We start from the raw sequence: 22018 nt of genomic DNA, 5'->3' as shown, positions 1-22018 counted from the left end.
GCCAGTGCCCCCACGCCCGTCCCCTCCTCCGGGCGAAAGCCAACGGCACCCATTGGTCGCCTGCGGGCTGCGAAGGCGGCTTTCACCGCTGCGCGGGCGTCCGGCCTGGGAACGAGGCCTCTCTCTGCGAGGAATCTGAAGAGGTCCAGTGTTGGACGGGGACAGGTGGGAGAGACGTCCAGGGGCTCAGGTCTCCTGTCCCCGCCTCCCCGCTCTCCCCACGCACAGGCAGGCCCGCGGATGGAGCGCAGCTCTCTGGGAGAGAACGAAGGCCTTGGCCTGGCTTTCCAAATTCAGGAAGGAGAAGACCCTTCCCTGCCCATGATGACCCTCACGCCAGTCTCCACTAGCTTCGCCAACGCCCGCCAGCACCTCAAGGAGAACCCGGTGACGTGCGACCTGCACAGCAAGGACCAGGAGGAGGGAGGCCTCTTCAGCAGCGACACTGAGGGCGACCCGGAGAAGGCAGAGATTGACCTGGAGGAGCATCCATCTCCACAAGACCAATAGGCATCATGGCCACCACAGCCCATGCTCCCTGCGCACCCCTGCACCTCTGCAGGTCTCTCTAATCTCAGCCTGGGTCCACGTGGACTTGACATCCGGAGCTGTGCCTGGAAGTGCCGGGCACTGTGGGCCAGGGCCTGGTCTCCGCGGAGAACTGGATCAAGTTCACACATAACAATATTAACCTTAAATGTAAATGGGCTAAATGGTCCAATTAAAAGAGGCTAACTGGCAAAATGGATAAACAGTCAAGACCCATCAGTAGGCTGTATTCAGGAGACCCATCTCACTTGCAAAGACACACATAGGCTCAAAATAAAGGGATGGAGGAAGATCTACCAAGGAAATGGAAAACGAAAAAAGGCAGGGGTTGCAATCCTAATCTCTGATAAAACAGACTTTAAACCAACAAAGATCAAAAGAGACAAAGAAGGCCATTATATAATGGTAAAGGGATCAATTCAACAAGAAGAGCTAACTATCCTAAATATATATGCACCCAATACAGGAGCACCCAGATTCATAAAGCAAGTCCTTAGAGACTTACAAAGAGACTTAGACTCCCACACAATAATAATGGGAGACTTTAACACCCCACTGTCAACATTATACAGATCAACGAAACAGAAAGTTAACAAGGATATCCAGGAAATGAACTCAACTCCACACCCATCGGACCTAATATACATCTACAGAACTGTCCACCCCAAATCAACAGAATATACATTCTTCTCAGCACTACATCACACTTATTCCAAAACTGACCACACAGTTGGAAGTAAAGCACTCCTCAGCAAATGTAAAATAATAGAAATTATAACAAACTGTCTCTCAGACCACAGTGCAATCAAACTAGAACTCAGGACTAAGAAACTCAATCAAAACCGCTCAACTACATGGAAACTGAACAACCTGCTCCAGAATGACTACTGGGTACATAATGAAATGAAGGCAGAAATAAAGATGTTCTTTGAAACCAATGAGAACAAAGAGACAACATACCGGAATCTCTGGAACACATTTAAAGCAGTGTGTAGAGGGAAATTTATAGCACTAAATGCCCACAAGAGAAAGCAGGAAAGATCTAAAACTGACACCCTAACATCACAATTGAAAGAACTAGAGAAGCAAGAGCAAACACATTCAAAAGCTAGCAGAAGGCAAGAAATAACTAAGATCAGAGCAGAACTGAAGGAGACAGAGACACAAAAAACCCTCCAAAAAAATCAATGAATCCAGCAGCTGTTTTTTTGAAAAGATCAACAAAATTGATAGACCACTAGAAGACTAATAAAGAAGGAAAGAGAGAAGAATCAGATAGATGCAATAAAAAATGATAAAGGCGATATCACCACCGACCCTACAGAAATACAAACTACCATCAGAGAATACTATAAACACCTCTACGCAAATAAACTAGAAAATCTAGAAGAAACTGATAAATTCCTGGACACATACACTCTCTCAAAACTAAACCAGGAAGAAGTTGAATCCCTGAATAGACCAATAGCAGGCTCTGAAATTGAGGCAATAATTAATGCGTATCAGCGACAAATAGTCCAGGACCAGACGGATTCACAGCCAAATTCTACCAGAGGTACAAGGAGCTGGTACCGTTCCTTCTGAAACTATTCCAATCAATAGAAAAAGAAGGAATCCTCCCTAACTCATTTTATGAGGTCAACATCATCCTGATAACAAAGCCTGGCAGAGACACAACAAAAAAAGGGAATTTCAGACCAATATCCCTGATGAACATCAATGCAAAAATCCTCAATAAAATACTGGCAAAATGAATCCAGCAGCACATCGAAAAGCTTATCCACCATGATCAAGTGGGCTTCATCCATCGGATGCAAGGCTGGTTCAACATATGCAAGGCTAGTTCAACGTATGCAAATCAATAAACGTAATCCAGCATATAAACAGAACCAAAGACAAAAACCACATGATTGTCTCAATAGATGCAGAAAAGGCCTTTGACAAAATGCAACAGCCCTTCATGCTAAAAACTCTCAATAAACTAGGTATTGATGGGATGTATCTCAAAATAATAAGCGCTATTTATGACAAACCCACAACCAATGTCATACTGAATGGGCAAAAAGTGGAAGCATTCCCTTTGAAAACTGGCACAAGACAGGGATGCCCTCTCTCACCACTCCTATTCAACATAGTGTTGGAAGTTCTGGCCAGGGCAATCAGGCAAGAGAAAGAAATAAAGGGTATTCAATTAGTAAAAGAAGAAGTCAAATTGTCCCTGTTTGCAGATGACATGATTGTATATTTAGAAAACCCCATCGTCTCAGCCCAAAATGTCCTTAAGCTGATAAACAACGTCAGCAAAGTCTCAGGATACAAAATCACTGTGTAAAAATCACAAGCATTCTTATATACCAATAATAGACAAACAGAGAGCCAAATCATGAATGAACTCCCATTCATGATTGCTTCAAAGAGAATAAAATACCTAGGAACCCAACTTACAAGGGATGTGAAGGACCTCTTCAAGGAGAACTACAAACCACTGCTCAATGAAATAAAAGAACACACAAACAAATAGAAGAACATTCCATGCTCATGGATAGGAAGAATCAATAATGTGAAAATGGCTATACTGCCCAAGGTAATTTATAGATTCAGTGCCATTCCCATTAAGCTACCAATGACTTTCTTCACAGAATTGGAAAAAACTACTTTAAAGTTCATATGGAACCAAAAAAGACCCTGCATTGCCAAGACAATCCTAAGTCAAAAGAACAAAGCTGGAGGCATCATGCCACCTGACTTCAAACTATACTACAAGACTACAGTAACCAAAACAGCATGGTACTGGTACCAAAATAGAGCTATAGACCAATGGAGCAGAACAGAGCCCTCAGAAATAATACCACACATGTACAACTATCTGGTCTTTGACAAACCTGACAAAAACAAGAAATGCGGAAAGGATTCCCTATTTAATAAACAGTGCTGGGAAAACTGGCTAGCCATATGTAGAAAGCTGAAACTGGATCCCTTCCTCACACCTTATACAAAAATTAATTCAAGATGGATTCGAGACTTAAATGTTAGACCTAAAACATAGAAACCCTATAAGAAAATCTAGGTAATACCGGCCGGGCGCGGTGGCTCAAGCCTGTAATCCCAGCACTTTGGGAGGCCGAGACGGGTGGATCACGAGGTCAGGAGATCGAGACCATCCTGGCTAATACAGTGAAACCCTGTCTCTACTTAAAAATACAAAAAAAACTAGCCGGGCGACGAGGCAGGTGCCTGTAGTCCCAGCTACTCGGGAGGCTGAGGCAGGAGAATGGCGTAAACCTGGGAGGCAGAGCTTGCAGTGAGCTGAGATCCGGCCACTGCACTCCAGCCTGGGTGGCAGAGCAAGACTCCGTCTCAAAAAAAAAAAAAAAAAAAAGAAAATCTAGGTAATACCATTAAGGACATAGGCATGGGCAAGGACTTCATGTCTAAAACACCAAAAGCAATGGCAACAAAAGCCAAAATTGACAAATGGGGTCTAATTAAACTAAAGAGCTTCTGCACAGCAAAAGAAACTACCATCAGAGTGAAAAGGCAACCTACAGAATAGGAGAAAATTTTTGCAATCTACTCATCTGACAAAGGGCTAATATCCAGATCCTACAAAGGAGTCAAACAAATGTACAAGAAAAAATCAAACAACCCCATCAAAAAGTGAGCAAAGGATATGAGCAGACACTTCTTGAAAGAAGACATTTATGCAGCCAACAAACACATGAAAAAATGGTCATCATCACTGGTCATCAGAGAAGTGCAAATCTAAACCACAATGAGATACCATCTCACACCAGTTAGAATGGCAATCATTAACAAGTCAGAAAACAACAGGTGCTGGAGAGGATGTGGAGAAGTAGGAACACTTTTACACTGTTGGTGAGACTGTAAACTAGTGTAACCATTGTGGAAGACAGTGTGGTGATTCCTCAAGGATCTAGAATTAGAAATCCCATTTGACCCAGCCATCCCATTACTGGGTATATACCCAAAGGATTATAAATCATGCTGCTATAAAGACACATGCACACATATGTTTATTGTGGCACTATTCACAATAGCAAAGACTTGGAACCAACCCAAATGTCCATCAATAACAGACTGGATTAAGAAAATGTGGCACATATACACCATAGAATACTATGCAGCCATAAAAAAGGATGAGTTCGTGTCCTTTGTAGGGACATGGATGCAGCTGGAAACCATCATTCTCAGCAAACTATCGCAAGAACAGAAAACCAAACACCGCAAGTTCTCACTCATAAGTGGGAATCGAACAATGAGAACACTTGGACACAGGGTGGGGAACATCACGCACCGGGGCCTGTTGTGGGGAACATCATGCACCGGGGCCTGTTGTGGGGACTCCCGCTTTTGGAGTCGCCAGTGTCTGTTGCTCTCATCTTTGTGTTCAAGGGTACCCAGTGTTTAGCTCCTACTTGGAAGTGAGAGCATGTGGTATTTGATTTTCTGTTTTTGCATTAATTTGCTTAAGGTAATGGTTTCAGCTGCATCCATGCTGCTGGGAAGGACATCCTTTTCTATGGCTACATAAGCCCCTTCCTTATGGACAGCCTTTAGCATCCTGGCTCATGCGCAAGGTGGCTTTCTGCAGATCTCTACCGTAGCTCTTGATGGGCTGATTAGAGTTCTCCTCCCACAGGCAATCTTATTTCTGTCTGTAGGGGTTTGGTCAATGGATACCGCAGCCCTCCCAGGAATACCAGGGGGAATGCTAGACCCAGGCCATGGGGTCTCTGCCCCACATTGACTTTGTCCTGGAGGGAGCCAGCTCACAGGGACATGGCTGTGACTCACCTGTGCACATCTCTGGCCCCTGCCCCTTCCTCTGCTTCGCCTCTGCAATTGGAACCCTACTTCTCAAGGCTGAGTTGGGTGCCTTGCCTCCTGGCATCCTCCACTGTTGCCACCCAAAGATGGTCTCCCTGGACACCCACAGCACTGTATACCTCTCAAGGCCTGGGCCAAATCCTGCCCCTGGTTGACAGTTTATTTGCAAACATGCCTGGTCTTCCCTATTGCGTCATTTTGTCCTCTCAGACCAGCACAGCATTGATCTGCACTGTGCTGTGTTCACAGCAGGTGCTTAACTTGAAACAGTGAAAGTGGTTGGGAGTGGTGGCTCACACCTGTAGTCCCAGCACTTTGGGAGGCCAAGGTGGGTGGATCACTTGAGCCCAGGAGTTCAAGACCAGCCTGGGCAATATGGCCAAACTCCATTTGTACAAAAATTAGCAGGGCGTGATGGAGTGCACTTGTAGTCCCAGCTACTCAGAAGGCTGAGGCAGGAGAATTGCTTGAACCTGGGAGGCGGAAGTTGCAGCTAAGATTGCACCATTGCACTCACTCTAGCACTCCAGCCTGGGTAACTGAGCGAGACTCTGTCAAAAAAAAAAAAAAAGAAAGAAAGAAAAGAAAGAAAAGAAAAAGAAAGAAAGAAAGAAAGAAAAAAAGAAGAAAGAAAGAAAGAAAGGAGAAAAGAAAAAAAGATTGAAAGCAGAGGCGGCGGGGGCAGGTGGAGTGGAAGAAATCCCTTTATGTAAACAGAAAATGTAAAAAAAAAAAAATTAGAAAAAAATAAAACCCCCAAACTGCAAATAAACTCTTGCATTGAAATGCTTCACTCCACCGAATCTCAATTTACCTGCATAGCAAGTCTGAGGAGGGCAGCTTCTATTCCTTTCAGGGTTTTACCTTAAATTTCCAGTTAACTTTATCTGAGAACCTCCGGACCAAGAAGATAAAATCCCCCAAGCTGGGTTCTGGTATGTCAGAGGGGAGGGTGGGAAAGTAGGAATGGGGACAGGGAAGAAAGAGCTTGCTGAGAGAACTGGTCTGAAGCCGAGAAAAACGGCATCCCTGCACAATAGCAGAATGGCCCTGGAGCAGGCGGGGGTTCAGGAGCTCAGGCTGGTTGGGTGCCTGACTTCACAGAGGGGCTGAGAAGGACCCTAAACAAGGAGGGAATTGTGCTTTTCTCCCTCTGTTCATTGTGTAAGGATAATTTTTTCATACAGATATAAAAGTGAACACATATTAAAGATTTTTTAAAAAGCTCGCCACTTAAATAGGAAACTAGGCAGTTATTAAAATCTACTAAAAGGAGCAAAGAGGCACACGTTTATCTGGAATCAGGAATGTTGGTTGATTGTGCAAAGGAAGCAAAACTGGCTTTTCTGGGGAGGAAAGCTCTTCACTCCACTGGATAGGATTCATTTGCATATCTATAGAAATACTTTGACTTGCTCTCAGTTATCCATAACCTGCACTGCTGTAAGATAGAACTCAACACCTGCAGGCTATGCTCTAGAGGCATCTATTTTCCACTGAAGGGCAAACTCTCCCTAAACCACTTTCCAGATTCTACAGTGGAGCCTCTTAGTGGACAGGAGAGGTCACAGTGCCAGGAAGTCACTGGGCCTCTAGGCTTAGCTTCCTGAGTGTAAAGCATGGCTGATGCCACAGCTGACAGGGCGTTGTGAGCGTTAATAAGATCATGCTGTTAGGAACCCAGAACATAATAGATACTTAATAAATATCAGTGATTGCCACTGTCTTTTTAAGAGACATTAGATGCCACTAGTGGAATGATGATAGCAGAATGAACAAATGTGGAGAACTCATGATCTTTGTAGAGTCAGAAGCACCTGTCCAGGCTCTTAAGGAGTGCAGCCCATGTTCATTGAGATGTATGTCTTGTTCTAGGCTCCTGGTGAGATGACACCTGCCTGAGCATCTCCACTGTCTCTGTCTTGATTGTGATGTGGGCAGTCAGGGTGGTTGTGAGCCTTTCTAGGAGCCTGAGTTGAACATGTATGTCTCGAGTTACCTAGAGGCAACCCCCCTTAAGAAACTCCTCCACTGAGTATGTGTATTTGGTTGAAGGTACACTCACACCAGTTACCACAGCCTGGTCTGCCTCCCATCCTCTACACAGAAGCCAAAATGATCTGGATCACTTTGGAACATGTCAACTGGATCAGGATACCACTTTTATTAATTGTGTTCAATAGCTTACTTGTTTGTTTTTGTAGAGATGGGGTCTCCTTATGTTGCCCAGACTAGTCTCAGACTCCTGGTCTCAAGTGATCCTCCTGCCTCAGCCTCCCAAAGCGCTGAGATTAAAGGTGTGAGTCACTGCACCAGGCCTAATAGCTTGTTTTGAAATTAAATCCAACCTCCTTCATTTGGTCTCTGAGCCCCTCTCGGGTGAGATTCTTGCCTGTCCCTCCAGGTCCCCGTTCCCCAGTCTTCCCTGGCTGTGTGTTCCTTCTGGGTCCCTCTGACCTCTCAGAGCTTTTGCTCACACCGTTCCCTTTTCCTGTCATTCTGTCTGCTTCTTTGCATTCATCTCCTCAAAAAGGACTTTGCTGGGCTGGGCATGGTGGCTCACGCCTGTAATCTCAGCACTTTGGAAGGCCGAGGTGGACGGGTCACCTGAGGTCAGGAGTTCAAGACCAGCCTGGCTAACATGGTGAAACCCTGTCTCTACTAAAAATACAAAAACTAGCCAGGTGTGGTGGTGGGTGCCTGTAGTCCCAGCTATTGGGGAGGCCAAGGCTGGAGAATCACTTAAATCCAGGAGGCAGAGGTTGCAGTCAGCCAAGATTGTGCCACTGCACTCCAGCCCGGGCGACAGTGCAAGACTCTGTCTCAACAACAACAAAAAGGACTTTGCTGACTACCCTATTTAAAAGGACTTAGCTGACCACCCTCAATCCTATCACCTGATTTTCTAAGCCCCATTATGCCTTTTCAAGACCTTACCACAATTTGTATTTTCCTTTCACCCCTCTACCGGTGTCCTGGCTCCATGACCTGTCTTGTTCTGGGCTGCGTTCTGGAGCCATACAGGAGCACTTCCTACATCTTTGTTGGATTATAAAAAGCTCTATGGTTGACTGAGAGTTCATAGCTTAATGATAGGCCAGATAAATCTTCTTTTTCTATTGTTGGGGGGGTGTAAACTGATACAGCTTATCCAAAGATAAATTAGGCAGTGTGTAGCCAGAGCCTTAACAATGCTCTGAATGCCTTGGCCGGGCGCGGTGGCTCAAGCCTGTAATCCCAGCACTTTGGGAGGCCGAGACGGGCGGATCACGAGGTCAGGAGATCGAGACCATCCTGGCTAATACGGTGAAACCCCGTCTCTACTTAAAAATACAAAAAACTAGCCGGGCGACGAGGCGGGCGCCTGTAGTCCCAGCTACTCGGGAGGCTGAGGCAGGAGAATGGCATAAACCCGGGAGGCGGAGCTTGCAGTGAGCTGAGATCCGGCCACTGCACTCCAGCCTGGGTGGCAGAGCAAGACTCCGGCTCAAAAAAAAAAAAAAAAAAAAACAATGCTCTGAATGCCTTAATTCCAATTGGAGGAATCTTGTATAAAACGGGTATGTGTGGTACAATACTGAGAATAAGATGCAGCCTTTTTGAGAAGGATGCCTAGCAGGAAATTAATGAGCTATCTCACAGTGCAGGTATACTTAGCGAAAGCACTCTCAATCTGGAATACTGCGCAGTCATTAACCCCATGTTCTTGATGTTAAATAAAAAAGGCAGAATTGAAAACTTTATTTAATTTTACCTAAAAATAAATATATGCATGGAAAAACTCCAAAGAAATAATTACTCTTTCATTTAGGAATATGACTACATAGTGAGATTCAGGGTGATTTTAATTTACTTTTTAATCGCATTTATTTTAAATTTTTTATTTAAGAAAATAGCTCATTTAGAGCTGCAATTTTATAATCAGAATAAAATAGATTGTTTTAAAAAACAAAGACTCTAGGAATTCAGCCTCATGTTTATGTCTCTGAGATACTCTACCACATCAATTAGATTTAAATTGACATCACTTTTTTCCTATAATAAAAGCTATCTAGGCTTCAGTTGGTCAATTAAATAGTCCTTCCAAAAACACCCTCTGAAATGTGATTTTATTGCCTTTTTCTGTCTCCATCTTAAGAAAGTTACTCAATATAGTAGTGTCTTTTCTGGGATTTCTTAAGTTAATTATTTTATTTGAGTGTCACCTTTTGCAAGAATAAATAAGCACAAATATGAACGTTATTTCATACACAGTTCCTGCTATGAAGAGGCGTCTAATTCCAAGTTAACTCCTTTCAACCCCAATCCAACCCCAAGTTAAACCTTGCAGCTTTGTGCTAAATGGATGGCCTTGTCCTGCTGGCATTGGCAGGACCAAGAGCTGCCGAGCGTTGCAGCCATGAGCACTCGGGTAGCCTGTCAGGAAAGAGTAAGTAAGGTCGAGTTATTCTTAGCTGAAGTCTAGAAAGCATTAGCTGCCTTGTTGAGACTGGAATGAGAAAGCCATGACCACACTGCCCAAACCACTCTGGGAAGTGTTTCCAGTTCATTGGAACTACTGATAGATTAGTCCCATGATAATTGTGGCTGAACATAGATGACAAATCTCTAGAAGATAGCAACATTATTTTAGCTTACCTGGCTGCACACAATACACATTGGAATCTACCTACGGAAAGTTACAAGGATAGTCTCCTTCCCTCTTTCCTGCTCCTACATGTGACCCCAAGAGCATGGTGACTCTAAGGCTGCCTTTTCCTGTCCCAGAGATGACACCTGAGAGCCATCAGCTCCAGATGCCCCCGAGTGAAAGACTATAATGGAGAGAGGTGACGGGGCAGGCCACTGGATGAGGAAAGTTTAACCAGACATAATTCTCAGGTTCTGTCAAATCAGTTAGTGCGAGGTGTACAGTTGGTGGAAAGGCAGTGGAGCCCTTCTCTCGAGTGGTGCTGCAGAAAGATGGGCCCTCCCACAGGCCTCCGACCAAGAACTGTGGGCACGTCAGAGGCCCCGGCTGGAGCCCTGGGTTCATGAGGAAGAGTTCCAAAGAAAAATCCCACATTTCCAGATCTTCCACAGATAAGTAAAATGACCAGAAGGAGCCAGGAAAAGAAAATAAGAAATCATACCTTCTTATTTTTTGTCCTAGGCGCTTCATTCTAGAAAAATGTGAATCAATTACAACACCACAATTAAACCTGGGTTTATAAAACATCTTTTACTTAAAAATGAGACCTTTCCGGGCCTGTCAACATGGATGTGTCACACATGAATATACCTAAATTAAAACATGAAACATGACTGACAAAATGTGATTGCTGGAGAGCACCTGGCAACTGTTTGACAAGAAATATTACTATTGGCCGGGCGCGGTGGCTCAAGCCTGTAATCCCAGCACTTTGGGAGGCCGAGACGGGCGGATCACGAGGTCAGGAGTTCGAGACCATCCTGGCTAACACGGTGAAACCCCATCTCTACTTAAAAATACAAAAAACTAGCCGGGCGACGAGGCGGGCGCCTGTAGTCCCAGCTACTCGGGAGGCTGAGGCAGGAGAATGGCGTAAACCCGGGAGGCGGAGCTTGCAGTGAGCTGAGATCCGGCCACTGCACTCCAGCCTGGGTGGCAAAGCGAGACTCCGTCTCAAAAAAAAAAAAAAAAAAAAAAAAAAATATTACTATTGAAACCACGACAGCTCTCTACTAGGGTTGAATCCTGGTGAAGAGAGCCCCCTTGGATTAGCTGAGCATTTTGAGTTAGGATATGCAAAAGGAACTGGGAGCTGTTTTGGAGGAGCTGACGTAGGGGTGGAGGGCGACATGGGTCTAAAGGGCGGGGGAGGTGACCAGAGGTGGGACGGGGTGACGTGGCCAGGGAAACTGTCACAGCCAGGTGGCAAGGGCCTTCAAGAAGGACATCTCAGAGTCAAACGAGTCAAAGCTGAGGTCATGCTTGCAGCTGTGATGTAAACCTGCCGCCACTTCCATCTCCTGCAGACCCTTGGGTGAGTTGGCCTTTTTTGAGCAAGCAGACCATGAAAACATACCTTTTCAGGGGGATTCGCAGAAATCTTAGGGTTGTCATGGGGCCTTTAATAGGCTGTGGAAAGGAGTTCTGAGCAATCCTAGCTAGAGCTCAAGGCAGGCCCCAGTGGATGCCTGGGTTACACAAGACTATTAACATCAAGGAGCTTCATATACATATAAACACATTCTTCCCTGTACCATTACCTCAAAATGTACATATTTTTTTAACGAGGAGGTGGAGATAGAAGAGAAGATCCTATATAAAGAGTTCAATTTCAGTTTCAAATGCAAAACATCAGTGAGTATCCTGCATACAGCTTTCTGCATGAAAATTTCCTCTTGTTGAATTTTGACAATGTCTGCCCTTCAGAGGAATCTCCCAGCAAATGGTCAGAAGATGAACAAGTGCGCCCCAACGTGCCACTGACAGACATAGGAAGTGAAGTGGTCTTAATAATACATGTTCTTATCCCACCAGCCTGTAGAGGTAGAAAAAAGCACATCAGAAATGGAGAGTCTGTTGAAGTGGGTAAACAGAGCCTCTAAAATCATAGGCTACTCACTTCCAGGGTAGAGCCTGATGAAGAGCTTCCGCACCTCGTCATACACCCAGATCAGGATGGCGTGCGGCACAGCCACAAACCAGTACTGAGCCCTGGAAGCAGAGGGGTGGAGGGTGAGCCCTGACTCATCCACAGGAATAGCCCAACCCTGCCCAATGGGAATGGGGCTTCTTGTTCATTTGTCCTGCTTTACTGCAAAGAACAACAAACCCACAAGGTCCCACAACATAAAGCTGGAAAGCTCCTGGTTTAACCTGCACTGTGACTGCCAGAAGCAATGTCTGCCTTTGAAGCAACCTGTTGGATGAGGATGAAGGCGGGTTGGTGAGGTCTAGAAAACCCATTTCCACTTCTGGAAAATGCAGATCAAAGCTTTGGCCTCATAGAGCATGGGATCAGTTTGACGTCTTTTGAAAAGACTTGGGGGAAGAACCTGGAAACCTGGGAATCCTCAGGTTTATTTAGGTTGTGATAGCTCAAAGCAGAGGCTGGCTCTTTCCTCCATGCTGCTGAGGGTAAACTCACCTAAGCATGGTGAAACTCAAGGCTGTGACACTTCCAAGGCCATAGGAGAGGACCAGCCCAATGATGATCTGTGAGGCGATCCCCACCCAGATGACTTTATTTCTGCAAGACACACAAAAGCAGACAGACTTGGGATTCTTGTGGCTTCATGATCGTACACCCAGCAGACCACGCCGCCAGAAGAGTCAATGCCTCTGGGGTTACAGGTGTGGCCAGAACTCAGTCTTGTGAAAAACAAATCATCGTCATCCTTGCATGGCAGGCCCAGGGCTGCCCCAGGAGGCCGGGCACAGGCAGTACCTGAAGGCACCCTGTTGGAAGATGGAATTCCTCCGCGTCTTCCTGATGATCAGATCTGCTATTTGCTGGACTAGGATGCCAACAAAGAAAGCCGTGTAGCCCGTCCATTCTAGGTATGCCCTCTGGTACCTTGTCTGTGAATGGGCAGAGAAGGAAGAGACCATGAGGCCCAAAGGAAAACTTCTAGGAAATTGCAGTGCAGTTCTCTACAGCTTCATGCTGTCTCCACACCTCACCCAGACTGAGAGTGGACCACCTCCTAGTGTTTGGAAAGAAACATTTTTCCTTCTTGAACCAGCTGAGTAGGGGAAAATGTTAATTTTTTAAAAATTATCGGCCGGGCGCGGTGGCTCAAGCCTGTAATCCCAGCACTTTGGGAGGCCGAGACGGGCGGATCACGAGGTCAGGAGTTCGAGACCATCCTGGCTAACACGGTGAAACCCTGTCTCTACTAAAAAATACAAAAAAAGCTAGCCGGGCGAGGTGGCTGGTGCCTGTAGTCCCAGCTACTTGGGAGGCTGAGGCAGGAGAATGGCGTAAACCCGGGAGGCGGAGCTTGCAGTGAGCTGAGATCCGGCCACTGCACTCCAGCCTGGGCGACAGAGCGAGACTCCGTCTCAAAAAAAAAAAAAAAAAAAAATTATCATTACTATTATTTTTAATACAGGCGGGGTCTCTTTGCCCAGGTTGGTCTCAAACTCCTGGGCTCAAGTGATTCTCCCTCCTCAGCTTCCTAAAGCGCTGGGATTACAGGCGTGAGCCCCCACACCCGGCCTGAAAGATGTAAATTTATTTGGATCCACTGTGGGTGTGGCTGGGCTGGTCACTCTTTTATACCAATGGCAAAGCTAAAGTTAACAAAGGGACCTCTTGGCGTCTAGTCCGAGAGAGGAGGCTGCGTCTTGAGACCCAGCAAAGGCCAAACACGTGTCAGCAAGGGGGCCCTGAGCCCTACTGATTAAAGCTTTCCCAGGCTGTTTAGGGACATGGAGGTTCTGTATAAGTCTGGGCAGGGCAATCAGCATGGAGAGAAGCAGGTGGACTCTGCGGCAGGGCTCCCGCCACTCACCCATTCCTGCCCATAGCTATCTTCCAAGTCATTCACGTAGTCCTTCTCCCATTCTACCCGCAGGTTAATGAGAGTGCGGGGCAGAAAACCCTCCTGTGCATAGACAGTGAAATACACAAGGAAAGCTCCCAGGGCTTGCATGAGGCCTGAAAGAACAAGAGAGATAGGACACAGGTTCTATGATGGCCTCAGGGAACTGCCTCGTCCTGTCCCTGTCGGCTCTTGGTTCCCCCTCCCTCCCCAACCCAGGCCCTGTAGGAAAACCACACTTTCTGGCTGTGTCCCCGACTGCAGTGAATTCAATTCTCGGGGCAGGCCCTGGTGTGATGGGGAAGACGTGCCCTCATCGTACCAATGTGCAGGTATGAGTACACGGCAAGCGGCTGGTTCACCAGTCTGTCCTTCTTCTTGTGGCGAGGTTTCCTGTTCATGATGTCACTTTCAGCTTTCTCATATGCCAAGGCGATGGAGGGGATCTAGAGGGGAAGAAGCTGGTGAGGTCTAACCCCAGGATGCTCTGCTCTACCCACAGTGGGGGAGGGGGCTGGGGTGGGTGGTGCACTGGCTGGATGAGGTGGGGGCATGGAGCTGCCCCATCAGGCTATAGGCAGTAGAGGGCGTGTTGTCTGTATGGGAATTTAAGAATAGTGCCTTTAGAAATCAGCTGCTTTTTATCACCCCGTGCTGGCAGTTCTGAAGACTGCTGGTTATAAAACACTCTTTCCCTACAGGGAGGATTTCTTATGCCATTCTCTCCCTCCGGGTGGGAGGACCTGCTAAAAGACAGATCATTGCACCCCACCTCCAGACTTCCCGATTCAGGAGGACTGGACTGGGGCCCGAGAATGTGCGTTTCTTTCTTTCCTTTTAGACAATGGGTGTACAGCCTATTTCCATTCCTAGCTCAGTTACCTGCAATAACATTTTTATTTTATTTGTCTGTGTTGACCAGGCTGGACTCTAACTCCTGAGCTGAAGCAGTCCTCCCACATTGGCCTCCTGAGGAGCTGGGGCTACAGGTGTCCACCAGTACTCAGGGTGTGCATGTCTAACAAGCTCCCAGGAGATACCCGCACCGGGCTTGGAGAAGTGCTGCAGCAGAGCCAGGCAGGCAAATGTGAAGGGCTTGGAAAATGATCCATCAACTTTGGGGACCTCAATATCCCTCAGAGAGAGAGACATCTCCAGTCTCTCTAGGAATTAGGGATTACCTGGGTGTTATAGAAAACAAGAGAGGGGGCCGGGCGCGGTGGCTCAAGCCTGTAATCCCAGCACTTTGGGAGGCCGAGACGGGCGGATCACGAGGTCAGGAGATCGAGACCATCCTGGCTAACACGGTGAAACCCCGTCTCTACTAAAAATACAAAATCTAGCCGGGCGAGGTGGCAGGCGCCTGTAGTCCCAGCTACTCGGGAGGCTGAGGCAGGAGAATGGTGTGAACCCGGGAGGCGGAGCTTGCAGTGAGCTGAGATCCGGCCACTGCACACTGCACTCCAGACCCGGCGACAGAGCGAGACTCCGCCTCAAAAAAAAAAAAAAAAGAAAACAAGAGAGGGGAAGGGAGCAGTGTGAAGGGCCAGTTTCCTGCTAAGAATTCAGCTTGCTGTCTGTGGCTTTCCCTGCTTGCCATGTAAACCACAGACATGGGCAGCTTTCACGGGGCTTTCTTTAAATGGATACTGGAAAAGGGGAAGGTTTAGGTGACATTACTGTAGGGCAAGGCTTTATAAAGTCTTCATAACCACTACTTCTTACTGTGTTTAGGTAAAGGGCTTCCATATCAGAGTCTCTTACTTAACAAGGGGTGGCTGTGAGATTATCACTTTAGTCACTGGGCCTCCAGTGGTTATTTGGGTGATTCATTTGAGTGACAGCTTCATCTTCCCAAAAGAAAAGGGAGGCACACAGGCTGAAACTGACCAATGGCATTTCTTTCTTTCTTTTTTTTTTTTTTTTGAGGATGAAGACTCATGTCTTGAAAAGCTTGCTAGAGGCCAGGTGCAGTGACTCACGCCTGTAATCCCAGCACTTTGGGAGGTCAAGACAGGTGGATCACCTGAGGCCAGGAAACCCCATCTCTACTAAAAATACAAAAATTAGCCAGGTGTGGTGGCACAAGCCTGTAGTCCCAACTACTTGGGAGGCTGAGGTGGGAGAATTGCTTGAGCCCAGAAGGCGGAGGTTGCAGTGAGCCGAGATAGCACCACTGTACTCTAGCCTGGGCGATGACAGTGAAACTCTGTCTCAAGAGAAAAAAAAAAAAGTCACTGTAGAGAGGTTTTAATTTCCAAACATTTAGCAGATGCCTCTGGACCCTTGCTTTGAGGTATGGCATGTGGACGGGTAGAATGGGCACCACTTGAGAACCTGTGAGAAATGCAGAGCTACAGGCCCCATCGCATGGAAGCTGAGAAGCATTGAGTTAGTCCATCCCCTGCTCTTGAAGGTAGCGACCCTGAACTCGAATGCCCCGGGGGCAGGCATCACACCCTGTTCCCTTCAGTGTCACTTACGATGTCTGTCCCCAAGTCAATGAACAGAATGGTGATGGTGCCAATGGGCAGGGGGAGCCCGACGATGATGTAGATCAGAAAGGGGCACAGCTCAGCAATGTTCTTGGTCAGGGTGTAAGCAATCGTCTTCTTGAGGTTGTCAAAGATCAGGCGACCTAGGCAGAGAGGTTTCTCTTTCAGAACTTGCTTCTAGTCCCCCAGACCACCCTGGCCCTTGGGAAGACGCCCTGAGACTCACTCACCTTCCTCCACCCCAGTGACGATGGATGCAAAGTTGTCATCCAGCAAGACCATGTCAGCTGCATTTTTGGCTGCGTCAGAACATGCTATCCCCATGGCAACCCCAATGTCTGCCTTCTTTAGAGCCGGAGAGTCATTAACTCCATCCCCTGTCACAGCAACAACGGCATCCTGCAGCGGGGGACCCAGGGAGAAAGTGGGAGTGGGCAGGCCCAATTGGTTGCAAGCCTGGAAGAGCAACGCGGCCTCCCTTTTTCTTGAGGTTGCGAGGATGATTACGGCTGAACTGAAGGGCCCATTTAGGGGAGAAGATAAAGATGAGAAATCTTAGAAGCAGGAACAAGGATCCCTGAACAAGATGTGTGTAAATGAGGAAAACCGAAAGCGCAGGTGTTTTATATCTTAGGTCTTCACATTTTTTGTTTCATATCTTTGCATTTTAAATCTTTCTTCACTCACACTTACCACAGTGGCAAACGCTTCACCTCAGAAGCCCCGGGCACTCATGATAAAATGCAGAGAGCTGGGGTGAGCCTTTCAGGGAACATGTGGTAGGGGTCTCAAAGGAGGACAGGGGCCAGCCCACCTGAGAGGGTGGAAAGGTCAGGTGATGAGGATGAGCCAAGAAGTCTCTCTTGAGGTTTCAAAGGCACCACAGCCTAATGTGAGATCCAGACCTCTGCACTTGCCCATGGACAGTAATGGGCCTGTCAGTCCTCTGGATGCTGCTGTCCACCCACCTGCCTCTGACAGCCCTCCACAATGATCAGCTTCTGCTGGGGGGATGTCCGGGCAAAGACAATCTCCTGGTAGTTGGCTAAGATCTCATCCACCTGTTCCGAGCTCATGTCCTTCAGCTCCATGCCAGTCACCACAGCAGCCTTGGCATCCCTAGAAGGGCCAGAAGAAACTGGGTGAGGCCCGAGGGCAGATCTTAGGTTAAAACACTGTTCCAGGCAGGATGCTGGCTGAAGCCTCTCTGACTTGACCTGGAACCCAGTGTCCTTTATACCTAATGCTCTAGTGAGGTAACAGGAGTCCTGGGAACACGTTAGTCTCCATTTCAAGAGGGCAAACTGAGGCTAAAATGTAATACCATTTCTTGGTATCATGTAACAATAGGAATAAAAAACCACGTAGCCTTATCCCTACTAGAACACGTGACAGTGGTACTTAGAGTAACGCTCTACTTCAGAAGTAAAAGGAAGTTAAAAAACTGCCCATTCATGGCCAAACGCAGTGGCTCATGCCTGTAAGCCCAGCACTTTGGGAGGCTGAGTAGGAGGCTCACTTAAGGCCAAGAGTTCAAGACCAGCCTGGGCAACATAGTGAGAGCCCCTGTCTCTACAAACAATTTTTAAAAATTAGCCAGGTATGGTGGCATGTGCCTGTGGTCCCAGCTACTCATGAGGCTAAGACAGGAGGATTGCTTGAGCCTGGGGGGTTGAGGCTGCAGTAAGCCATGATCATGACACTTTACTCAAGCCTGGGTGACACAGTAAGGCCCTGTCTCAAATACAAAAGTAAAACCCCCAAACTGCCTGTTCATATGTTTTGGGTCCTAGAATTCTTTTATGCCCAAACACGGGGTAATAATTATTTGCTATTGTTCATTTCAGATTTACAGAGTGTCATCTTTGTGCAACGTGCTATGTAGGCAGCAGTTTACTGAAGTATTTGAGCAGCACTCTTCCCTGCTGACTATAAAAGTAAGGCTCTAGGGCCTATTGATTATGCAGAGCTGCCTGCGCCACTCCCCTGATAAAATTCTTCGGGGGCTTTCCACTGTGCTTGGAGCAGACCCCAGAATCCCTAACTTTAGCCAGTGAGCCTAGGTGGGGCCTGCCTGTCAAGCTTCACCTCACCTTGGGCTCTCCCTGCTGCCCCTTGGATGCTCCCCGTTCTGATATCCTCCATCCCCCATACCCTAAGGCCTTCATGGGTCTGGCTCCCTGACCAGGAACGGGCATCTCTCACCTCAGCTTCTCGTGGCTAACACTACATTTCAGCCTTCAAATCTCAGCTTAAACACTGCAGGTACAAACCACTGCAGGTCCTTTTCTTTACAATTGGCAAGTTTTGAGCGTTTTAGGTCTGTTTTTCCTCTTGGTGCTAAGTATTGGAATTCTAGCCCTTGACTCAAACTACAGGTCTTCTTAATTGCTGGTAAAAAATAATCAAAGTAAGAGAAGAAAGAAGGGATGTTTCCTCTCCCCTTACACCTGCTAAGATGCAATTTTTACATGGTCATGAAACTAGAGCTGATGAAGTGAATAACTGAAACCATTCACAAAAGCATCCACTTCACTCAGTGTGGTGATTCGTACACAAATGTGTAGTCGACTCTCCCTTTTGTGGCCATCAGCAGAGTGGCAGTGGCCAAGAGGAAGTTCAGTCCCTTTGTGACTTTTGACGGAGGCAAGAATCATAAAAGGCATTTCAATGCACCTTCCCACATGTGTAGGAAGATTACATCTTTCTCTCGTTCCAAAGAGCTGAGAGAGAAGCACATTCTGGGGCTGCTCCAAGCACAGTTCCATCCATGCACATCCGAAAGGATGAGGAAGCTGAGGCTGCACAAGGACACTATACGGGTCAGCAAATTGGGAAAGCAGTCCAGGTTTATAGGAAGAAATGTGCTATTTATACACAACAGGAGCATAGGAGGAGGCTAAGGGCATGACCGTTGTGTGCACATCACCCAGCACGTGGCCATCACCAGGCTAAAACTGGACAGCAAATATAAAAAGGAAGCAGTTGAGAAGATGCAGGAATAAGGTATCTTATATACAACTTTCATTAAAAATTGCTAAAATGGGCCAGGCGCAGTGGCTCACGCCTGTAATCCCTGTACTCTGGGAGGCCAAGGTGGGCAGATCACTTACAGTCAGGAGTTAAAGACCAGCCTGGCCAACATGGTGAAACCCTGTCTCTACTAAAAGTACAAAAATTAGCCAGGTGTGGTGGCACATGCCTGTAATCCCAGCTACTCAGGAGGCTGAGGCAGGAGAATTGCTTGAACCCGGGAGGCAGAGGTTGCAGTGAGCAGAGATTTCACCACTGACCTCCACACTCCAGCCTGGGTGACAGAGCAAGATCCATCTCAAAAAAAAATCTGCTAAAATGAAGCTGGGTGCAGTAGCACAAGCCTGTAGTCCCAGCCACTTGGGAGGCTGAGAGGGGAGGATCCCTTGAACCCAGGAGGTCGAAGCTGCAGTGAGCTATCATCACACTATTGCACTCTAGCCTGGGTGATCTGACAGAAGGAGACCTTGTATCTAAAAAAAGACTCAGCTGGTCTGAAGGTAGTAGTGAATTATCTCAACTGATTGTTCACAGTCAGTTACAGATCAAACTCTTCTACTCTTTCCCCTCTTCTCACTACTGCACTTGACCACTCTTAAAAAAAATTCTTTTAGGCCGGGCGTGGTGGCTCACGCCTGTAATCCCAGCACTTTGGGAGGCTAAGGTGGGTGGATCCCTTAAGGTCAGGAGTTCAAGAACAGCCTGGCCAACATGGCAAAGCCCTGTCTCTACTAAAAATACAAAATTAGCTAGGCATGGTGGTGGGCGCCTGTAATCCCAGCTGCTCAGGAGGCTGAGGCAGGAGAATCGCTTGAACCCAGGAGGTGGAGATTGCAGTGAGCTGAGATCACACCACTGCACTCCAGCCTGGGTGACGGAGAGAGACTCTGTCTAAAAAAAAAAAAAAAAAAAGTTGTTTAAAATTCTAAAGCCAAAAAAAAAAAATCCGATTATCTTACAAAGCCAAACAAATAAACAAGCCCCAAACTTGTTTCCATAGAGGGATGTTATGTAGACTAAAGGGCATTGCAAGACTCTTAGACTTCAGGTGCTGTTGCTGTGCCCAGAGGCGGGAACCCTGGTTGGTTGTCTGACTTGGTAATTTGTTATAACCTGACAGCTGTGTGTCCCTAAAAGACCTTAGTGCTCGGGGAAACTGAAGAGGTGCATTGGTCTTTCCTTTGTCTCCCGCATGCGTTAAAGTATAAACCAGCTAATGAACACTTCTTCTCAACCTGAGAATTTGGAGTCTTTGACTCATGGAGACCAGGCACAGTCCAGGCCACTCTCCCACATGCCCAGCTCCCTAGCCCCGTGTGCCTCCTTCATTACACTGACTGCATCATTATTAGCTTTGCGCTGTCTCCTTGGCTCGACGGAAAGGTCCCCAAGGGTGCGGACAGTATTGCTCAGTTTGCTACAGTAGCTCAGGTCTTGTCTGGTATGTAGTTGGCAGGCAGTAAATAATTATTGAAAGAATAAATACATGAGTGAATGAACAGTTGGATGAACATGATTAAAAGACCTAAGGATAAACATGATTAAAAGAATTAGGAGAAACAAGGAAATAAAACTTGCCTTAGGAAGCTTCCATTCTATTTATTACCAAATGAAAAAGAAGGGTGTGTTTACACGTTATGAAACTGGGTGGATAAATACCCAAGATGCTTACCAAGGTGGGGTGCATGAAACAACCCACAGGGTTCTTACGACTCCGAATTACGCAACTGCATTTATGGCAAGTAATTTCACATAAACGCTGTGTTTCGGTTTTTCTCATTCTAAACTGGGCACAGTAGGTTTTGTGCCCAGAGCACACTGGATTTTGAAATGTCAAACAAGGAACACACAAAGGGTCATTTCATAGTATCAATACTGTGCCTGGCACATATTAGCTGCTCAGTGAAATTAGAGTGAATACATGGATATGCACATGATAGCTCAAACCAGCCTACCTCTCAGAGCAAAAACCTGATTTGTTCCAAGTAGTACAGCTCTTTAGAGCCAATGGGGCCCCCTGGGTATGAGCTGGAATTCTTGCCATGCGGTCCCTGTGCTTACCATTTGTTAACTTGCTCCACAGCAATGCTGAGGCGACGTGCAATGTCTTCCACTGTTTCACTGTTGGCTGAAATGATCCCCACACTCTTGGCGATCGCTTTGGCTGTGATGGGATGATCGCCAGTAACCATAATAACCTAGAGCACGCCAACGAGAAGGCCCATGGATAATGAAGAACTTGGCTGGTCAAAGTGGGGATGGCTCAGTATTGCCTACTCCATAGTGCCCTGGGAGAATGTGGCTGGTGATTACAGCGGCAGCTCTGGATCTACGAGACAACTGTCTTTGGAGGAAACACTAATCCCATTGGGTCTACCCTTGCTCCTAAGCTTCATACACTTCCTCCTCTGACACGAAAGGAAGCCCTTCCCCTTTGATGCCACTTTATTTGGGAAAGGACTGGTGAGTGTCTACTTGGGGGCAGCCCCATGTTGCTTCAACAGTCTTAATATTAACATAGTAATGATGAACATGGATTATGGGGACTGAGCCTCAAGATTGGGTAATAAAGCCTTTTT

The 22018-nt window shown here is 46.8% G+C and overlaps 1 protein-coding gene across 3 annotated transcripts in view; it reads right to left on the bottom strand.

Annotated features, from left to right (window-relative positions):
* Positions 1 to 11467: 11467 nt before the first annotated feature.
* Positions 11468 to 22018, bottom strand: part of ATP12A (ATPase H+/K+ transporting non-gastric alpha2 subunit) — a 37715-nt gene continuing 27164 nt past the window's right edge. For all 3 annotated transcript variants that reach the window (XM_033236704.1, XM_033236699.1, XM_033236712.1), the window contains exons 14-23: positions 21501 to 21637; positions 17375 to 17525; positions 16637 to 16805; positions 16395 to 16549; positions 14234 to 14357; positions 13882 to 14027; positions 12813 to 12946; positions 12513 to 12614; positions 11988 to 12079; positions 11468 to 11903 (exon numbers count right to left, since the gene is read on the bottom strand). In XM_033236704.1, the coding sequence (XP_033092595.1) occupies positions 11875 to 11903; positions 11988 to 12079; positions 12513 to 12614; positions 12813 to 12946; positions 13882 to 14027; positions 14234 to 14357; positions 16395 to 16549; positions 16637 to 16805; positions 17375 to 17525; positions 21501 to 21637 (1239 nt within the window). In that variant the 3' untranslated portion in view covers positions 11468 to 11874. The remainder of the gene's footprint in view (positions 11904 to 11987; positions 12080 to 12512; positions 12615 to 12812; positions 12947 to 13881; positions 14028 to 14233; positions 14358 to 16394; positions 16550 to 16636; positions 16806 to 17374; positions 17526 to 21500; positions 21638 to 22018) is intronic.

The sequence above is a fragment of the Trachypithecus francoisi genome, unplaced genomic scaffold (assembly GCF_009764315.1).
Source record: "Trachypithecus francoisi isolate TF-2019V2 unplaced genomic scaffold, Tfra_2.0 Contig01461, whole genome shotgun sequence".
NCBI lineage: Eukaryota > Metazoa > Chordata > Mammalia > Primates > Cercopithecidae > Trachypithecus > Trachypithecus francoisi.
The sequence above is the reverse complement of the archived record's forward strand: the minus strand, read 5'-3'. Positions and strand labels throughout refer to the sequence as shown.